This window comes from Impatiens glandulifera, chromosome 1 (assembly GCF_907164915.1).
Source record: "Impatiens glandulifera chromosome 1, dImpGla2.1, whole genome shotgun sequence".
Classification (NCBI taxonomy): domain Eukaryota; kingdom Viridiplantae; phylum Streptophyta; class Magnoliopsida; order Ericales; family Balsaminaceae; genus Impatiens; species Impatiens glandulifera.
In genome coordinates, this window is record NC_061862.1 from 29,318,327 (window position 1) to 29,340,040 (window position 21,714).

General features: G+C 33.9%; 2 protein-coding genes and 1 long non-coding RNA gene across 8 annotated transcripts; all 3 read right to left on the minus strand.

Moving 5' to 3' along the window:
* Positions 1-633: 633 nt before the first annotated feature.
* Positions 634-1,984, minus strand: LOC124921400. The gene is made up of 4 exons (XR_007097661.1): positions 1,707-1,984; positions 1,401-1,474; positions 1,126-1,281; positions 634-1,022 (listed from the first exon to the last, which is right to left on the minus strand). It is a non-coding gene; the product is annotated as an uncharacterized LOC124921400 (long non-coding RNA).
* A 179-nt stretch (positions 1,985-2,163) lies between these two features.
* On the minus strand, positions 2,164-4,964 carry LOC124921399 (glucan endo-1,3-beta-glucosidase 4-like). 2 transcript variants are annotated; one of them, XM_047462061.1, is made up of 4 exons: positions 4,806-4,964; positions 2,696-4,039; positions 2,602-2,629; positions 2,164-2,510 (listed from the first exon to the last, which is right to left on the minus strand). In XM_047462061.1, the coding sequence occupies exons 2-4, from the start codon at positions 4,008-4,010 to the stop codon at positions 2,375-2,377; spliced, it is 1,479 nt and encodes a 492-aa protein (XP_047318017.1). In that variant the 5' UTR covers positions 4,011-4,039; positions 4,806-4,964; the 3' UTR covers positions 2,164-2,374. The 2 variants fall into 2 exon arrangements, with proteins under 2 accessions (XP_047318017.1, XP_047318018.1); XM_047462062.1 differs by lacking the exon at positions 4,806-4,964 and adding an exon at positions 4,484-4,742.
* A 1,945-nt stretch (positions 4,965-6,909) lies between these two features.
* Positions 6,910-11,436, minus strand: LOC124921905 (serine/arginine-rich SC35-like splicing factor SCL33). Of its 5 annotated transcripts, none has more exons than XR_007097727.1 (12): positions 11,279-11,436; positions 10,842-10,919; positions 10,062-10,220; positions 9,688-9,843; positions 9,384-9,527; positions 9,074-9,217; positions 8,747-8,887; positions 8,412-8,555; positions 8,098-8,241; positions 7,751-7,923; positions 7,487-7,630; positions 6,910-7,299 (listed from the first exon to the last, which is right to left on the minus strand). XR_007097727.1 is itself a non-coding variant. In XM_047462606.1 (12 exons), the coding sequence occupies exons 1-12, from the start codon at positions 11,434-11,436 to the stop codon at positions 7,224-7,226; spliced, it is 1,632 nt and encodes a 543-aa protein (XP_047318562.1). In that variant the 3' UTR covers positions 6,910-7,223. The 5 variants fall into 5 exon arrangements, 4 of the variants coding, with proteins under 4 accessions (XP_047318562.1, XP_047318563.1, XP_047318564.1 ...); XM_047462606.1 differs by having other exon boundaries at positions 7,780-7,923; XM_047462607.1 differs by lacking the exon at positions 8,747-8,887 and having other exon boundaries at positions 7,780-7,923.
* Between the last annotated feature and the right edge of the window lie 10,278 nt (positions 11,437-21,714).

Genomic DNA, 21,714 nt, shown 5'->3' on the forward strand with positions numbered 1-21,714 from the left:
ATGCTAATTGATGTTTTATATAGAAAATGATTCATCATTGTAATTTTTTATAATTTATTAGTCAATACGATGTAATGTTATTTGGCTAAAGTTCAATCATTTAGAAACAAATGTTTCTAAGCCTAATCATTGACCTTTAATCTCTCTAACTATATAAGACTAATTAAAAATATATAATGATATCTATATATATATAATGATGCTTAATTTTTAAAGTGTCCGGATTGCCGGGTCGAGAGCTGTGGTTAATTTGGATACTTGGGTCGGATTGTGGGTTGACCCGTTTTTAAATTTAAAACGGTTAAAAATAAAATTAAAAATGCTAGAGGTATGTTTCGAACTTGCAACCTAACAAAACAAGTACAACTCTTTAACCAACTAGGCTACAAAGACTTTATATTTTAAATTCAACACCAAATTTGATAAACGCGAGACGTTTTAATATTAATATAAGTTCAACTTTTTAACTAACTAATATATAATGATGTTGAGTAAATGAATACTTCTGTTGGATTATGGGTTGACTCACCCATAAATTTAAAACAGTTAAAAATAAAATAAAAAATATTATCCGTAATTTTTTTTCACGGTTTTTATATTATTACTCGTGCAAATGCACGGGCTAAATGCTAGTTTAACAATAATATATCTTATAATCATTTAATAACAATATTTTCAGTGAAATTGTAATATAGTTGGGTTTTGGTTAATGAATTCAACTTAGGGGAAGGTTTAAACCAGATATCAATATCCAAGAACAGAATTACATGGATTGTGTGACATTTATCCAACAAAAAATAAATTATCAAATTTTACAGCCTTTATGTCCCTTTCTAATTAGGGGATGAATGATCAAGATCCTTCTTGATCACAAAGGAGGAAAGTCAAAGTTTCTACTAGTTTGCAAAATCTCAGCTTCCATTACTATTTTGCAAATCGCAGAGTCCATTCTGCAGCTAATGCATCATGGCTCTTCCGGTCAGTTAGGTACACTTGGGCAATTCCTGCAACAACTGGGTTATCTGCAAAAACCGCAATCTTTTTCTTCTGAATATCGTATCCTAGTTTACAAATGTTTAACGGACAAAAAAGAGAGTTGGAATGAGGTGCAGTGGAAGCACTCACGTGGGTCAGGATTCATAAGAATAGATCTGGTTGCATGGAGAACCATTGAAATGGTTAAAGCTGGACTCCAACCGTCTTTCAGCATCTCTAGACCAAGGTTTCCACCTGAATCGACATTGCAGTGGAAGATACGGGTTTTAAATACCACCTGCAGCTCTGCACCCAAACTTGTCAAAGGAAAACAGAAACACAAAATGACCAAATAGAAAACAGAGATTGAATCATAAGGTTTTTAGAGTAAAAAAGAGAGCATAGAATTGGATGAGCAGCATTACCTTGGGAGGTTTGAATGAGTAGTCACTTGTAAATTCTATTTCAAGAAAGAATATATCACCTTCATATGGGGTTCCTGCAAGAGAGGTTTCACATCTCAGGCTAAAAAAACAACTCAAATGGTGAAATGACAGTCTGAATACAATGCGGAATATGAACTGGATAGCATACAGAATCCAATTGGGCAAGATGACTAAGATCCCTAAAGTTGGGGAAGTTTCTACAGCATGATTTCACTCAAGAAAGCAGATTTAGAGAGTAAAGTTATTGAATCGAGGTAGAGGAAGAACGTGACAGAATTTAATAACCTGAGGGACCGATGATGGTGGCGACCCAGTTATAGAGATTGTCTCCTTTTGGCCCAGCAGAGCAATCGGGGGGACAATCGGTATTAAGATCCGACATTTCTTGTCGTCAATGGCCACGATCGTCCTCCAACACCGCTCCTCATCACTCACCGTTGCTCGAAGATCAAGTTTCTAGAGTAAACTGGGATTTATCACAACATCATGTGCTGCTGTGGCCATGAAAACGTCTCCGTTTTGGCCATGATTATCTTTTTAACCGTTTTAGCATAAAATAAAGTTTGAATCTTGATACCCTAAAATATCTTTTAAGACAAATGGGTGTATTCGGTTATGTTTGTCTTTTGAATAAATAAATAAAAAGGAGAAAAAAGGTTCAATCTTGAACATGTTGCAATTTCACTTAAGAACCACACATGGGTTGTTTTGTTCTGAAAAACATAAAAAAAAAAAAAAACTTAATCTCAAATCTCATCTATAGTATCATCATTGTGCAGTCAATTGATCCTCAAGATTGTTCCAAATTCTCCGAGGTTTGGTTTTAGGAAAGAAAAATACACAATTACCCTTACTAAGCCCAAAAAAAAATGTTCTTGTTGTACAATAAGGAATACAATCCCTGTGGTGTAACAACTAATATCAATGTACACAACCGGAAATAGTCACCAGCTTTAAATCAAGCATGACAATGAGAGAACAGCAATAAGTATCGGTATGATCTCAGGAACCCGATGAATAGATGAACTCGAATTTGAACTCGGGCTAATGGGTGATGGTGAGGCTGGAAATGTTGAACTCGAATTTGAACTGTCACAATAAGCAAACAAATAAACAAACATACTCTTATAATAATAATCTACATGACTCAAACAACAAGTAATTTAGTAAAGAATTGTACCTTCCTGTAAAAATACATGAACCGTGACCTGCAAAAGAAAACCGACACAATCAACAATCAATTTCTTCTAATAAAAATGACATTAAGAACTTACTTGGGTCTATTGAGGTTGTCACAGCAGTCCCACCAAAATCACAGGTTCCACCAGCGCTACGCATTTTCTGATAATAATCATTGTAAGCAAACGAGGCATGATCCTTTAATGTGTTAGGATCATAACATGGCTGCCCTTGTTGAATAGCCGAGCAGTTGGCTCGATTTTGACCGCATGCCCAATTTAGTCCGTCTTGTAACTTACTAGTATCGGCACTATTGCTTGCAATGCAAAACACCGAAGAAGAATTCCCAGTTTGTTGTTGAGAAGTTGAAATGCTCAAGGAATAAACAGGAGTCCCGTTTGTGAAAAACATGCCCCAATTCCTCTCTGATATCGGTCCAGAACTTTTATCTTCATTAAACATCTCGTAAATATACGTATCGATTCTACTAGATGGCTGACTAGGCGGACCCGAATCATTCTGAACGCGTTGAATCAAGTTATTGTTGAATTTCTCCGCATTATCTTTAGTGGCATCGGGTTCATGAGAACCACCCGAAGAAGGCCATCCCGATTCAGTTACAACAATCGGGATGCCCGAAAATTTAAGATCTGCTATCGAATAGTAGGCAGCGTCAACCATGGCATCAAACATGCTGTTGTAATGAAAAAGTGTGTTCGGATCAACAATCTGCTTTACAGACGGAAGGGGTTCAAAGAGGGCGTATTCGATTGGAAAAATCCCATTTCCCGTAACGTAACCGTAATATGGGTAAGCATTCAACATGTAAAATGAATTTGTGTTCTTCAAGAACCGGAGGAGTTGGAAAATGGTGGAGTTCAATGAGGAATTGAAGTTGGCAGCTGATGGTGGGAAAGGCTTGGGGATTATGTCCATGGATTGCGGGCTTGAGACCTTGATTTGATTGTTTAGATTCGCGGCAACTAAAGCGTTATGAAGGTTGTTCATGGCTGGAACTAAAATAGGAGCCGCGTTTGGAATTGATGTTAGGACTTCACTTCCAACCGCGATTGCTGTGATGTTGGTGGTTGGAAAGTAAGCGGCAACGTTCTTGTTAATCCAAGAGGCTGCTGCTGAAGGTGATTCCCCGATTCCAAGTACTTCATTGTTGGTTACACTTATTATGACCTCTATATTTGTGTTCGAAAGAGCTTTCAGCATGTGGGCATCGGCATTAAAAAGGCGAACATGATTGATTTGGTTTACTATAAGGATGTTTACAATGTCTGATGCTAATGGGAGATTGGAGATGTCTGTCCCGATGTTCAATCCAATGATCGCTCCAGCTGCAATCGTTAACCACTCAACCAGAAGAAGAAAAAGAAAACCGACAGTCCATTTTTCAGGCATTGCAAGTTCGAAAAGATGGCGATTCTTCTCTGCAAGGAAAGCAGACATAAATTCAAACCTAAATCAAACAACTGTCCATATCAGTCAATCAAAACCTAAATCCATCAATTGAAGGATTTTAAGGAAACAAAAAGACAGTCTAAATGCATCCAATCTTGAAACAAAAAAGCTTGAAGCTTTACATTAACTGAAAAACATAAATTCAAAGATTTTAAGGAAACTAACTAACTGTCTAAGACTAAACAGCCATGAATTCAACAAATTTAAGGAGAAAAATAGCTAAAATTTCAAGATCTCAAGTACCCAAATGAAAAGAAGTTCAAAGAAACTAAGAAAGAGGAGACCCATTAGCGTTATTGATTCAAAGCCGACAAATTCGTAAATGGGAAAACAAGAAAGTAGCGAAACTGGGTTTAGCTGTAAAACCCTAAAAGCTTATATGAACAGTAAAATCAACCAACATGGATACAAACCTGGGAATCGCAGAAGGCAATGAAGAATCGTAATCTCCTTCCAAGATTTCAAAACGAATAAAAAAATTAAAGAAAAACTATAAACAAGTCGAAGAGACTAGGTTCAAGTGCAGCTCCACATTACTTCCCAACTAAGAACATTAAACCCTCATTAAATGCAAGTTACTTACTTTCAAACATACACTAGATTATCAGTTATCACGATAGATTGAGGGAAAAAATAAATTAGATTATTATATAACAATATATGTACATTTATTTGTTAAAATCTACAACTAGTAAAGGAGGAGAAAACGAAGAAGTTTATGGAAGATAGTCTCACCTTCCCCTGCAATGGCAATTTTCTTCTCTTTTCCAGTCGTTGGGGTTACCCCAGTTTCAGAGACCTTTGTCCAGGAACTTGTCTTTTTGTCAAAAGAATGAATCTTTTTTTCTCTCTGAAAGAAACTAATAATATTAGTACAGTATTTTATATGGGTGTCATGTCTTTGCTGGCAGTCATAAATAAGTTTATTTTTCAAATGTGTTTGTTTTTAAAAAAGAAAAAGTTCAAAATATATAACTTTATTTGACAAAAGAAAAGGTTATTTGAAAAGAACTAATAATATTAATATTTTATGTTAGATGATTGGTTATTAAAATTTTATCTCAAAATCTAATTATCTCATCAATTATTTTATTCATTAAAATATTAAAATTATTTCTTACTTAAATATTATATTTTATATTAATAAAAAATAATATTAATATATATATATATATCTAATATTTATTTTATTACATTATCAAATTTATTTTCATATAAATTAAATAAAAAATAATTTCATTTTAAAAAATTATGTTGAAGAAAAATAAATTCACAAATATAAATAAAACTATAACTATATACCATTTAAATTTTAAATAGTTAAAATAAATAAATAATTATATTAAAAAATAAAATTGAATATATTTAAACAAAAACTATTAATTAATTTATAAATATATCTCATTTAAATTAAATATGTATAAAAAAAATTATTTATTTAATTTTTTTTATAAACAAACTCTAAAAATCATTCTAAATAAAAATTCTAATATTCATAATTCAGTGCTTGTTTAATTTTTTTTATTAGTGTGATAAAATAAAAAATTTATAAAAATACCATAACTTTTATTTCAACTGAATAATCAATTAAAATATCAAAATTATTATCTACATATATATTAATAAAAGTTATTATTAATATATATAACATTTATTTTATTACATTATAAAATTTATTTTAATATAAATTAAATTAAAATATTATTTTGTTTTAAAAAATTATATTAAATAAAAATAAATTTACAATATAGATAAAAGTAGTAATTTATAAAATTAATATTTATTTAAAAAATATTATTAATTATAATATATATAGGGTATATTGGGAAATTTGACGAAATAACCCTAAAAAGTGCTTTAAATGCGCTGGTCAACGGTTATAAAATTTATTGCTGGTGACCACTTAATAATATTTTCACGAAATTACTCACTTTGCTGAATGAGACAGGTCGTTTTGACGGAACCCTAATTTTTTATATAAATTTTCAATTTTTTTTTCATTTTTTTATTTTCTGTTCTCTTTCTTCTCTCAACTTCGCGTTCTCTCCAAACTTTAAGTGAAGAACGAACAATTTTGCTCTCCTAAACGAACAAAGAACAACAATCGGTGACCGACGACACACATCGATAGACAAAACTCGTTCTAATATCATGTGATTTATGTTCTTATTCCATTATAGCTTTATTAAATATTTTTTTGTTAATCTTGAATGCAAATGATGTTAGATGCTCGATGATGATATTGCAGATGAATGCAGATAATAAGGACAACTTCATCTACATTCATCTGCACTATCATCATCGAACATTCAACTTCATCTGAATTCAAGATGAACACAAAACATTTAAAGCTATAATGGAAATAAGAACATAAAGCAAATGATATTAGAACGGGTTTTGTCCGTCGATGTGTTTGTTGGTTGCCGATTGTTGTTCTTCGTTTAGGAGAGAAAAATCGTTGGTTCGTCACTTAGGGTTTGGAAAGAACGCGGAGTAGAGAGATAACGGAAAAAAAGAAAAAAAAAAGAATTTACATAAAATAATTATGTTTCCGTTATGAGACGATCGTGCCCGTTCATGTTAAGTGGTCACCAGCGTATTTAAGGCTCTTTTTATGGTCATATTGTCAAATTCCCACATATATTAGGAATAAAAAATTTAAAACCTGTTTTTTTACTAATTCCATCAAACAAATTTTTTTTTTTTTAAAAAAAACTCATGATTTATCCAAATAACCCTAAAATGAGAAAATATATAATTATAAAAATTAGATGAGTAAAGCTTCATTTTAACAATGATTAATAAACTGTAATAATAAAATTGGAAACAGGTTAGATATTTGAAAAATCATATCAAAATATTTGAAGCTTTTGAATTTACAACTCCCAAGTTTACAGCTACAACCTACATGTTCTCAATAGTGCATCAGTTTCAAAACCATAAAAAAATGCATGGAAGCTAAACAAGTTTAATGAAAATGTGACATAAATTTGCCATATTCTCACTGACTAGGGTTCCCCTTTTTGTCTCCTCCATTGGGCTCTGCAGCCAATTCCACAGGGGCTTGGGCTCATTCATCTTTCACCACCACCAACACCATCGAGACACTGCATATCTAGTAGAAGGAGATAGTTCAGGGCTACTACTGGCTCTTCAGGGACTCAAACTGGGAGAGTAGAATCTATCTCTTTCTCTACTGTTCCTCTTTTTCTCTCGGGGAGAAACAGATCTGCCAAACATAATACAAATAATCACCAAATTTATGTATAACAATAACATCATCAGAACAAACACAAAGACACCAGTCAAAGGATCAAGTTTTAATTGTTTTATACAGAGCAAGCAATAGATACCCAATATTTGGAATTGGACCAATTGGGTTTTTCTGTGCCATTTTTTGTTGGAAAATAGAATACCTTGAGTATTGCCTCCCATTAGGAGAAGGAAATTGTTCGGGGCTTCTACCCTCTCGATAATGCTCTTTTAGGAGGCTTAAACTACACGAGTGCGGTCCATCTCTTTCTCTACCATTTCTCTTTTGCTCTTGGGAAGAAACAGATCTGCCAAACAGAATAAAAATAATCACCAAATTAATGTATAACACTAACATCATCAGAACCAACGCGAAGAAACCAGCGTATCAAGTTCTAATTGCTTTATACATAGCAAGCAATACATACCCAATATTTGGCATTGGATCAAGTGGTACCTTGAGTGTTGCCTCCCCTTAGGAGAAGGAAATTGTTCAGGGATTCTACCATCTCGATAATGATCTTTTCGGGGGCTCAAACTATGCGAGCACGATTTATCTCTTTCTCTACCATTCCTCATTTTCACTTGGGGAGTAACAGATCTGCCAAACCCAGTAAAATAATCACCATATTTATGTATAGCACTAACACCATCAAAACCAACACAAAGAAACCAGCCTAAGGATCAAGTTCTAATTTCTTTATATAGAGCAAACAATACATACCCAAATTTGGCATTGGATCAAGTGGGTTTTTTTTGTTAGAAAATAGAATACCTTGAGTGTTGTCTCCCCTTAGGAGAAGGAAATTGTTCAGGGTTTCTACCCTCTTGATAATGCTCTCTCCGGGGGCTCAAACTAGGCGAGTACAATCTCTCTCTTTGTCTACCATTCCTCCTTTTCTCTCGGGGAGGAACAGATCTGCCAAACCCAATAAAAATAATCACCAATTGTTTTCAGAAACAACACAAAGAAACCAGCCTAAGGATTAAGTTCTAATTGCGTTATACAGAGCAAGCAGTACATACCCAATATTTGGTATTGGATCAAGTAGGTTTTTATATGGCTTTTTTGGTTGGAAAATAAAATACCTTGAGTGTTGGCTCCCCTTAGGAGAAGGAGATTGTTCAGGGCTTCTACCCTCTCGATAATGCTCTCTTTGTGGGCTCAAACTACGCGAGTACAATCTATCTCTTTCTCTACCATTCCTCCTTTTCTCTTGGGGAGAAACAGATCTGCCAAACACAGTAAAATAATCACCAAATTTATGTATAACACTAACATCATCAGAACCAACACAAAGAAACCAGCCCTAAGGATCAAGTTCTAATTGCTTTATACAGAGCAAACAATACATACCCAATATTTGGCATTGGATCATGTTGGATTTTCTGTGGCATTTTTTTTTTGATGGAAAATATAATACCTTGAGTGTTGCCTCTCCTTAGGAGGAGAATGTTCAGGGCTTCTACCCTCTCGATAATGCTCTCTTCGGGAGCTCAAACTACGCGAGGACAATCTATCTCTTTCTCTACCATTCCTCCTTTTCTCTCGGGGAGAAAAATATCTGCCAAACCCAATAAAATAATCACCAAATTTGTGTATAACACTAACATCATCAGAACCAACACAAAGAAACCAGCCTCAGGATCAAGTTCTCATTGCGTTATACAGACTAGGCAATACATACCCAATATTTGGCATTGGATCAAGTGGGTTTTTCTGTGGCTTTTTTTATTGGAAAATAGAATACCTTGAGTGTTGCCTCCCCTTAGGAGAAGGAGATTGTTCAGGGCTTCTACCCTCTTCATAATGCTCTCTTCGGGGGCTCAAACTACGAGAATACAATCTATCTCTTTCTCTAGCATTCCTCCTTTTCTCTCGGGTAGGAACAGATCTGCCAAACCCAATAAAATAATCACCAAATTTGTGTATAACACTAACATCATCAGAACTACCACAAAGAAACCAGCCTAAGGATCAAGTTCTAATTGCTTTATACATGGCAAACATTGGATCAAGTGGGTTTTTCTGTGGCCTTTATTTGTTGGAAAATAGAATACCTTGAGTCTTGTCTCCCCTTGGGAGAAGGATATTGTTCAGGGCTTCTACTCTCTCCATAATTCTCTCTTCGGGGGATCAAACTGTGGGAGTAAGATCTATCTCTTTCTCTACCATTCCTCCTTTTCTCTCGGGGAGAAACAGACCTGCCGAACACAAAACAAATAATCATCAAATTTGTGTATTACATTAATATCACCAGAACCAACACAAAGAACCCAGCCTAGGATCAAGTTTTAATTGCTTTATACTGGCATTGGATCAACTGGGTTTATCTGTTGTTTTTTTTTTTGGAAAATTGAAAACCTTGCGTGTTGCCTCCCCTTAGTAGGTGGAGAGTAGTCCCCATGGCTCCTAGAAGGTGAACGTCGTCTTCTAAGGGGAGAATGAGAACAAGAACGGCGTGGCGAGGGGGGTTCCCGAGGAGGAGGAGTAGCAGGTCTTCTGTGATTTGGTCGACTCCTGATGCAAAAACAAAATTAACTTCAAGGGGTATAATGATTGCAAAACAAGCACACAAAATCTACATGAATAAATTTGACTTGTTTGATGAAGGCTTATTTATTTCAATATATCCTCAAATACCCCTTATAATATTTTAGATTTTTAACCCATTTTTTCATGGAATAAGATTTTTCCATTTGCTCCAAGTTTATTATAGTAAAAGAGTAGTAAACTACCTTCCACCGTTCCTCATTTGAGATGCATTTTTCCTTTTTTCTTCCGCAAAAACAACATTCAGCGTCCGACCAAAGATAACCTTACCATTCATGTGGTTTATAGCCTCTGCAGCATCAGCATGCTCTACATACTCTACGAAACCAAATCCTCGGCGGGTCCTGCAAAATTTTGTTAAACAAGCATCTCAATTACATCTAACCAGAAAATTTCTTACAGCCTCAATCACCCACCACAATTCATGGAACTGGGTTTCTGTTTTCATAAGAAACTTGTACTTCCCGAATGCAAGCTTTCAACAGTTTAAAACATGGGGTTTTTAACAAGTATATTAGTTATCATCTGAATATAACAAAACAAACACATAAAAAGTGCATAGAGCACTTGGCTGCTGACCTTGGAAGTGTTAGTTTATAAGATCTTGAGATCATGAAATCTTCACATTGAATAGACTTTCAAGATCTTCAATCTTCTGTGTATAGAAACTCATTGAATCTTCTCTCTACCGTCACAAAACCTTGAACATAACTTTTACTACTTCATTGATGTCAACATAACTCTTACTACTTGATTCTCTCATTGAACTCTTAAAACTTGATTGGTGTCTTCAAGACTTTTATTCCACTGTTATGTATCAAGAATCTCAATGTAAAAAAATCTAGGGATATCAGAGCATCATAATGTCAATAATGAGACTACCATATGTTGTGCTTTTATGAATAACATAAAATTTGTTACCCAGTAAAACATGAATGATCCTCCTTAAAGCTAAAGAAGCATACCCAGTATGGTAATTAATTGGAAGGTAGACATCCTTGAGAGGACCAAAACGCGAAAATGATATCTTAAGGTCTTCCACCCTGCAGAAGGAAAATGTTAGATATAACTAGGTTAGTGATTCAAACAACTAGCAACAATCATAGGGAAATGTCATTTATCTTAACTACATAATATCATCATCCATATAAAAAATTACCACTAAATAAGTCATGGGAGACTCCAAATTAAACCAACAAAATGGCAGTGAGTGTATCCATCGAAATAACTAGAAGTTCAACATCCAATGAAACTATATCCAAAGTAACTAAATAAAAGTAAAGTAAATCAGTGAATTATTAGTTTCTTGAAAAGCAAGATACTTCACCAACAAAAGTTTCTTCAATGATTAAGAATGTATGTTCAAATTTTGTATGAGAATACTGTTTGCCAATAATAATACCTGCAATCTGGACGAAGGTTGCGGACAAATAAACTGGTGGAATTTCCTCGATGATCACGACCACCTCCACCTCCGTCATGTCGCCTTCGTTCAGGTTTCCTTCCCCTCCTTTCATAACCACCCCTTGATGACAAAGGACTGTGACTCCGACCACTCATTTCTATACTGTAAGAAATTCAAATACAAGAGGAATTTAATACAATGTGAGATTAATACCCATTATTTGTACTATTAACCAATGAAACAACAAATTGAAAAATGTTATATGTGCAAGCTCATAGAGAATAACATACTAATTTGAACAACATCGATCAATTGAATACGGAAACAGAAAGATGGGTCAATTGAACGTCAAAGTCAACCTCAATATCTACACAAGAAGAGGAATTCATATGCAAAGAAAGGTGACTTCTGCACAAATGGCGCTTTGATGACCAGTTAGGGCAAATTTCTTATAACGACTGATTCCGTTCTTACATGTTCAAGCAAATATTCCCGGGAAAAAGGAATGAAAAAAAAGCTTCCGAGCTTTTCTTAAGACTCTAAATAACACCTGAAACTCTTAAATATTACAAACAAGATCAATACCTTTCAAAATTACAAATTCACTCAATTTATTCAAGTCTCCACAATTAAATGCAATTTTCATCCAATTACTATTATTTTAGATTAAAAAAAATATATATATTAAAAAATTTCTTAAACTAGTATTTATTAAGAGAGATTATCAACTTATGATGAAAATTAGAGAATTGCTCTTAATCAGGGATGGCATTGGGAGAGGATTATATTTGTGTCACATCCTACTATATTCTCTGAACATTAATCAACAAAATTAAATATATAAATCACAAATATATTTATTATTTTTCATATTTTTAAGAATTTTAAATTTATTTTTTTATAATAATATAATTTTTCAATATATTATAAAATTTGTTAATAGAACTTTATGAAAAAAAAAAAAAAAAATAGAGGATAAGTGTAACAGTGTCCTGCATGGATTTTCGAAATCAAACACATCGTGGATGGTAGTAAAAATATTTTTGATATAGAATGAGGCGGAGATAGTAAATGAATTATTTATGATACACCATCCGAATCGTGGTGACTCTTCATTTAGTTTTTAATATAAATCCATCATCAAATTTTCTGCCTAATAGAATTGCAGCTCACGGCTTTTTATTGCAAAATTAAATTATCATATTAAAAATTCAATCATATGTTTATATGTTTAGTATCAAGTATTAATAAAAATGTAACAATTTTCAAATATGATTAAGAATTCTAATTATTTTAACAATCCTATAATTATAAAAGTTAGCATGAATAAATCTTCATTCTAACAATAGTTAATAATTGTAACATTTGTAATAATAAATAGTAAATAGCTTAAAGATGTTGGAGAAACATAATAATCAAATCAAATAAAAAAGATTAAATCATACCACACTAAAATGATGTGGAAAAAGTTGGATCAATTTAGTTTAGAGTGAGTAAATACTATGAATCATTAAATCAACTAAGAAAATTCTTGTCTGATTCATACAAATAAAAATACAAATAAAATAAATTTAAAAAAAAGATTATAATAATATATAATATTAAAATTCTTAATAAATTACGAATAATATATTAAAATAAAATTAAAACAATCTCATTTCACATTTTATTCATTTCGGTAAAATAACTCATTTTCTCACATATTTCATCACATTTTTTTTCAATTAACCTCTTATCTCGTGACCTTACACTTTCACTTTGATCTATCAAATATTTGATTCATATTTAACATCGTGAACTCACACTTTGGTCAATCAAATATTTGATTTATATTTTTTAACCACTTTCAATTGTTACCGGCCTATTATCCCTCGGTAAACTACCATCTCAATCACACTTGGTTAAAGAGTTGTACTTGTTTTGTTATGTTGTAAGTTCAAATCATACATGTAACATTTTTAATTTTATTTTTAATTACCGTTTTAAATTTATGGACGGGTCAACCCACAATCCGACTCAAGTATCCATTTACTCTCATATATATATCCAAATTAACTACATCTCTCGACCCGATAATCTAGACACTTTGAAAATTAAGCATCATTATATATATATATATATATATATATATTAGTTAGTTACAAAGTTGAACTTATATGGTTAAGAATGTTCCACGTTCATCAAATTTGGTGTTGAATTTAAAATAAAAAGTCTTATTAGCCTAATTAGTTAAAAAGTTGAACTTGTTTTGTGAGATTGCATGTTCGAAATATACATATAGCATTTTTAATTTTATTTTTAATCGTTTAAGTTTATGGACGGGTCAACACACAATCCGACTCAAGTATTCATTTACTCTCATATATATATCCAAATTAACCACAGCTCTCGACACAGCAATCTGGACACTTTGAAAATTAAGCATCATTATATATATATATATATATATATATATATATATATATATATATATATATATATATTAGAGACGAATAATTACCCGTGGAATATGGTTTGGCACAATGGTACATCAAAATCATACCACTAAAAATAAGATGATCTGGAAAAAGTTGGATCAGTTTAGCGTAAGTAAATATTATGAATCATCAAATTAAATAAACAAGATTAAATCATACCACTAAAGATAAGATGATGTGGAAAAGGTTGGATGAATTTAGCGTGAGTAAATACTATGAATTATTAAACCAACTAGCATGTATCTCGTGCATTTGCACGAGTAATAATATTAAAAAAATTGAAAAAATATTACGGTAAAAATGTTTATGGGTGGGTCAACCCATAATCCAATCCAAGTATCTATTTACTCTCACATATTGTTAGATTGCAAGTTCGAACTATACTTATAACATTTTTAATTTTATTTTTAACCGTTTTAATTTTATGGGCGGGTCAACCCACAATCCGACTCAAGTATCCATTTACTCTCACATATATATCCAAATTAACCACAGCTCTCGACCCGACACACTTTAAAAAGTAAGCATCATTATATATATATATATTAGTCAGTTAAAAAGTTGAACTTATATTGTTAAAATGTCCCGCGTTCATCAAATTTAGTGTTGAATTTAAAATATAAAGTGTTATTAGCCTAGTTGGTTAAAGGGTTGTACTTGTTTTGTTAGGTTAACCATACCTATAGCATTTTTAATTTTCTTTTTAATTGTTTTAAGTTTATGGGCAGGTCAACCCACAATCCGACTCAAGTATCCATTTAGTCTCACATATATATCCAAATTAACCACAGTTCTCGACCTGACACACTTTAAAAATTAAGCATCATTATATATATATATATATATATATATATATATATATATTAGAGACGAATAATTACCTGTGGAATATGGTTTCGCACATTGGTACACCAAAATCATACCACTAAATATAAGATGATCTGAAAAAAGTTGGATCAGTTTAGCGTGAGTAAATACTATGAATCATCAAATTAAAGAAATAATATTAAATCATACCACTAAAGATAAGATGACGTGGAAAAAGTTGGATCATTTTAGCGTGAATAAATACTATGAATCATTAAACCAATTAGAGACGAATAATTACTTGTGAAATATGGTTTGGCAATATGGTGCACCAAAATTTATTTCTTCGAATGGTGCGTCCTCCATGGTGGTATCCTTGCGGACAATAAACTCTAGTTTCTTTCTTTCATTGTGAACCAATGTCATTTATGTAGGGAGGCAGAGGAGACTGCTTCACACATTCTTTTGCATTACCCTTACGTTGAACCTATTTAGAGTTTATTGTGGATCATTCTTAGAGTTAATTTTTATGCAAAGGACCATCAACGATTTTTCATCTAAGTGGGTGGATCGATGCAAAAACATCGAGCTTGAAAAGAAGTGAATTCATATTCCACTTATTATTTGGTGGACGATTTGGCTTGAAAGAAATATGAGGATCATTAACAACAGAAGTAGGAATTTTCAGCTGTTTTCTTTTGACCACTCTTGTGGAGATTAGGATGTGCAACATTATCAGTTCTGCTGGATACATCATGGATCTTCTTGATGTGATTGGAAGAATGTAATGTTTTAAGGTTGCTTTTGTCTTCCCTTTTTGTCTTTTGAAACACGTGTTTAACCGTATTGTCCCGGATTATTTTTTGCTTTAGCTTCTAGCTGGTTTTATTCCGGTACACTTGTTAGCTTGGTGTTGTTTTTGTTTCTAGCTGGTTCTCTCTAGGGATTTTTGTTTTTGGCGTCATCGTGATTGACTAGTATTGTTTTGCTGGTGCTCTCCTGTTGGGCATGACGACAAACTATTGTTTTTCATTATTCTTATAATAAAATGGATTTTATTAAAAAAAAAATGGTAAGCAACTTAGAGATTTGAAAAACCATAACAAAATATTTGATGCATTTGAAGTTACAACTCCCAAATTTACAGTTAGTTCTCAAGAGTTAGTATCATTTAGCCCTTCTAGTAAAGTAAGTAGAAGAATACAAAAATTAAAAAACCATGCAAGCTAAACAATTTTAATAAAAAAAACATGTGACATAAATTTTCCATATTCTCACGGTCTATGATTTCCCCTTTTTGTCTCCGACTGGCACTTCCATTGGGAGCTTGGGCTCTCTACTCTTTCACCACCTCTTACACGAGACTTTTCATATTTAGAAGAAGGAGATTGTGGGTTTCTACCCGCACGATACTCTCTTCGGGAGTTCAAATTGCGCGAGTATGATCTATCTCTTTCTCTACCATTTCTCTTTTTTCTCTCAGGGAGAAACAAATCTGCCAAATTTATGTATAACATTAACATATTCAGTACCAACACAAAGAAATCAGCCTAAGGATCAAGTTTTAATTTCTTTATACATGGAAACACATACCAAATATTTGGCATTAGATCAAGTGGGTATTTCTGTTTAGGAAAATAGCTTAGGGAAACTTTATACTCCTTGATACTCATTGATATTTGGCATTGGATCTAATGGATACTCTGTTAGGATCTAGGTAGCCGCTAGAGGACCGGGGTTGGACCGGTTAGCGGTTCTCACTCAAAGGGTGGTGGTTAATCCTGTTAGAGATTAACACTGGGGTTTCAATACTACACAAACTGTCACAAACCCTTGAACTAGGTTCAAGCGCGGAAGAGGTTTGTTTCAGGTTGAAGCAGCACACTAGTATGATAGGTAGAACCGGTTTTGGATGATGAAGATTTGAAAAATTGGTCGGTCGGTTTTTGTAACCTGGCGGTCCGGTTTGAATAGAGTTAGATAGGTTAGAGCGGTATCAATCGGTTAGAGAATGGAGCCGGCAGAAAGTAAGTAACAAGACAGATTTTATGGATGTTCGGAGATAAAGCTCCTACGTCACCCCTTCCTCTTGAAACCGCGAGAAGGATATTCACTAAGGAATACAAGTACAATCCGATCAAGACTTATTTCCTGCTTGATAACACTCTTACAATTTACACCGAAATTGTAAAACACACACTTCAACTTTAGCACTTAGGCTTTCCTAGAGAGAGAACACACTCTTATCACTTGTAAATTAAATGCTCTTAGATTCTCTTGTTATCCCACTTGTCCCACTTGTGTCACTTTGTTTACTCTTCTTCAGCTGCTCCTTTTATAGGTGAAATATGCCAACGGTCATATTTCACTTCCTTGAATCTGATTGGCTGAGCAGAGGTTCAGTGATTCAGTGATTCAATGTTTTAGACCCTACGGTCAATTGGTCAGACCTGGCGGTCAATCTCACAGACTTGCCTGTCTGTTCTTCCGGTATGTAAGACAAACCTGCTAGGTTTGTCTTTTACTCAATGTGGACACTATCTGTTAAACAGTTGTCTGTACTTGGAAGATCTCCTTTCTGACTTATCCCGAAGTGGAAAGATCCTGTAGGACTGTCTTCTGCAGCCTGTGGACTTTCCTCAGACTTGCATAGATATGGAAATATTCAGTCTGTTCCTTTGGTATCATACTCAACAGATACCCAAATTGTCTTCTTGTACTTGGTCGGTTATTTGTCTTTAACCGGATGGCTTCCGGTGTGATTGGTTTAACCGGACAGCTTCCGGTTATTCCTCACCCTTGTGGCTGATCGGCTGTCTAATGTTTCCGGTTTTAAGCTTTGGCCGATCCTTTCTTTGTGCGGTGATGTTCCAAGTGTTCCTGGTCGGTTTAGTGGCTTGACCGACTAGTTTTCTTAGCCGGTTTATTTGTTTGACCGCTCAGGTTCCTTGTTCCTACATGGAAGGTTTATTTAAGTTAGGTTATGTGAACCGGTCTAATTTTATCTAACAATTTCTCCCTTCTTGATTATTTTATTTAAAATTATCAAAATCATGTAAGTTTGCAAACGTAGGCCGGTTCTTTCTTTGACCGGATTTTTGAAACTGACTTGGGAGAATTTTTCGAAAAAATTGGAAAAATTTTGAGAAATTTTTTGGAAAAGTCTTATCTTTTTATCTTATCATACTCCTTAATACTTAGGGAAACTTTATGAATGCTTAGATACAAGTTTTAAGGCTCAAACAGATAATTCGAAAAATCCGAAAATTCAAGCTTTAATGGCGTATTTTTGATTTTCTTCAATTTGGGGGTTATGAGTTGGTTCATTGGATTCAAAATGATCCATGGGAGCTATTTATAGTTTCCCAAGGTCGGTTGGAAGATCCAAGGTCGGTTGGTTGTTCTTTAGTCAACTGTTCAGAGTAGGTAGTGACGATGCCAACTTTTGTAGGGACTAAGGAGAATGATCACCATCGTAGGGTGATCATTTTGGACTTTGAATCAGCCGTTTTGGTGGACCAACAACTGAGTTCCAAAAAGCAAAGATTAACGTGGATCTTGAAGTTTATCCTCACGGTGTCTTGATGAGGAAGAAGACTAAAGCCAAAACCGACATCATTTTGATGCTAGTACGTGCTCCATTAATGATTCATCCAACGTCGTTGTCATTTGGGCGCTCCGTTAGCGTTCCAGCTAACGGGTCGTTTGTTGATCTGATGTGGCCCAGGAGCGTATTAATCTGGCTCCAATAGGCTACGCGGAGGCTTCCTAGGCACTAGATGAAAATCCAGTGCTCATTCGATGGTACTAGCGTGCTGTTGTGGCCCATTGGTGACACGGTCCATTCATGGGGATAGGGTTGTAAATGAATCAAATACTTTTGATTCGATTCGGTATTCGTATTCGAATTTTGATATTCGTATTCGTAATTTTGTGATTCGAATTCGAATAAAAATATTCGATTCGATTCGACTAATAAACGAATACGAATACAAAATCAAGATATTCGATTCAGTATTCACTAATATTCGATTATATATATATATATATATATATTATATATACCATTTTATTAATTTTAATTTTATAAATATTATTTATTCTAAAACCTTAGTACATATATATATTTCTTCGGTTGAAAACTTGAAACCCACATTTAGTCATTCTGCTGCTAATCACTCAAAACCTACCACCGCCTCCATCTCATCTCTTCTCTTCTCCAGTCGACGTTACTTTGGTCGCCGCCGCCGCCTCCATGTAGTTCTCTTCTCCGCTCGTCGTCTTCTCCACTCGACACTACTCTAGTGATTTCTCCGGTGAGTCCTTTTCTTCTCCGGTCATGTATTTTTTGACCAGTTGTAACCCATATCTAATATGACTATTAAATATTATATATCATTTAGAATATAGATATATTTTTTAACATTTAAGCTCTAATTACATATTTGTTATGAAAGGGGGAGAAAACTATGATCGAGATAAATGATGATGAATGTGATGGTGCCTTGCGAATTGAGAATGTGAATGTTGATGAGGAGAAAGATAAGAAAGAAGGTAAAGATGATGAAGTTGAGGCATAAGGTAAAAATGTGGAAGATGGTAAAGATGATGAAGTTGAGGAAGATAAGGGGCATTTTGAAAGGAAAAAGAGAAAGATTTGTCAGGCATGAAAGATTCGAATATTGATTTACAAACCACTTTAATGAAATATTCTTTTGATAACTATTGTTTATGTTATGTTACGCGGAAGTTTTAATTGATGGCTTGCATTACATTGTATTGGGAGTTGAATATTGAAATCGTAATTTGAACATTATTATTTAATTTTTATTAGGTAATTTTATTGAATATTGTTATATATTATGTAAAAATATTAATTTTCAAATTTTTGAATAAATTGTATAAAATATGTTTTAAAAAAATCGAATCGAATACTTGAATCGAATCGAATAATACGAATATCAATTTCAAATCGAATACGAATCACATTAATTATTCGAAAAAATTTCGAATACGAATACGAATATTCGAATAGTTTCACGAATACAAATCGAATACAGTAATATTCGCTTCGATTCGATTCGTTTACAACCCTACATGGGGATGTTGAGGTTCATTAAAGTTGTTAGGATAGTGACAACAATAAAGGGGGGTGAATATTGTTGTATTAATTTTAACTTTCAATGCGATTTTAATCATGTTAAGGACTTCAAATATATTTCTATTCTTCAACAAATCGTAGCAAGCTCTTTAACGATTTCAAGTGCGGAAAATGCTTGCGGGATTTGAAGTGGCAAATGCAGTAATGAATGAAGCAGTAAATAAACAACACAAGATTTTATAGATGTTCGGAGATAAAACTCCTACGTCACGCCTTCTTCTGTTTCTAAAAGGATTCCACTAGAAGACTTTGATTTGTATAGTCTCTACACAAACCCACTTAGATCACAAGTCTTAACAGCTGCGTATTCTGAACTCCTAACTATCATTCTCTGTTGAACAAACAACGTTCTGTTCAACTTACAATACTGAAATTACTATTAGGTAATACAAAAGATTATCTCTCAACGTATAAAGTGTATGCTTAACAACTAGAGAGAGAAAGAAAGAAAAAGATCAAGTTCAGAGATTGAGCCAGAAGATTCACCGTTGTACTTCGATCCCTTTTTATATTTGAAGCGAAGCAACTGTCGAATCTAATTCGTAGATATTTGTCATCTTTTTGACGATTGTACGCTAGATGTACGGGATAGTACACATAAGAATAATATCTGTTGGATCGTGGCGTACGGGATTGTAGTGCACTGAATATTCGGTAGAACGTGGTGTACTGGATAGTACTACGCGGTCTAATGGAATAATCGTGTATGTGGAAGTTTTACACTTTAGCGTATTAAGCTGATGTAGCAGACTGCTGATAGTGAGCGATGTTGTTGGCCCAATACTGTTGTTGCCGCAACACTGCTGTTAGTGTAACATAGTTGTGTTGACGGAGCAAGGCTGATGAAGACTACTTGGCTGTTAGCGCAATACAACTTTGCTAACAGAGCAAGGTTGTTGTTGGCTATTCGGTTGTTGGTGCAAGGCTGCTGCCAGCGCTTCTTCATACTGTTGTTGACGCAAGGATATTGTCAGCGCTTCTTCAGACTGTTGTTAGCGCTAGACTTCTACCAACGCCTCTTCAGCTCTACTGACATTAGTTCTGCTGTCAGCGCCTCTTCAGCTTTACATGCGCATTAAACATTTGAAGAACATAGTTTTATTTATTTATCAATGCATCATCAAAACTATATCGTATTGATTTTTATTATCCTAAGTTTATTTTAATCAATTAAAGCGTTTTTTCATAATTCAACTTAATTAATGATTTCCTCTTTAATCTTAATTAAATCATTTCCCCCTTTTTCTTTCTTTAACTTAATCTAACAAAAGTCTTGGCCTCATAGTGCACTAATCTTTCTAGCTCAAGGAAGGACCAATCGTCTAAGTAAGTCCACTTCAAAAATATTCTAGAAGCATTTAAGAAGGCAAGCCCTAGAGTAATTAATGTAGTAGTTGGGTAGTAGGCCCATTAATGAGGTAGTTGGGATAATATCATTAATGGGGTAATTGGGCATTATATCATTAATATGGTAGTTGGTTAGTATCATAAATGTAGTACTTGTAATTAGCCCTATAAATACATCAAAGGTACTACTTTGTACACATTAAGTATTCAATCAATACAATTCTTATTCTCTCTTAGTTCTTCTTGCAATGTCTAAAAGGCTTACTAGCTAGAATTTGAGTCGATCTAACCTAGTGTCACACGGGTCGAGTTTCAGCCTATGACAAGTGGTATCAGAGCAAGGTTGTGCTTCCGCATTCAAGTTGTAAGAGATGGATTTAAGTGTTACTACTGTCACTAAGGTTTCGACCGGCAAATATAAGGACTAGGGATCCAAGAGGCATAAGTCTATCGAGAGAGGTGATGTCATGGAAGCGCGGGTAATCCAGCTTGAAGAAGGAATGAGCGAGCACCAAGAAGCTCTCGAAGCGTTTAGCGTGGTGGTCGATAGAGTGATGGTGTTGGATGAGATAAGTGAAAAGTTGGAGAATGAGGTCATGGGGATCATTAACAATTTGAATCGTAGTATTCGTGACTAAGTG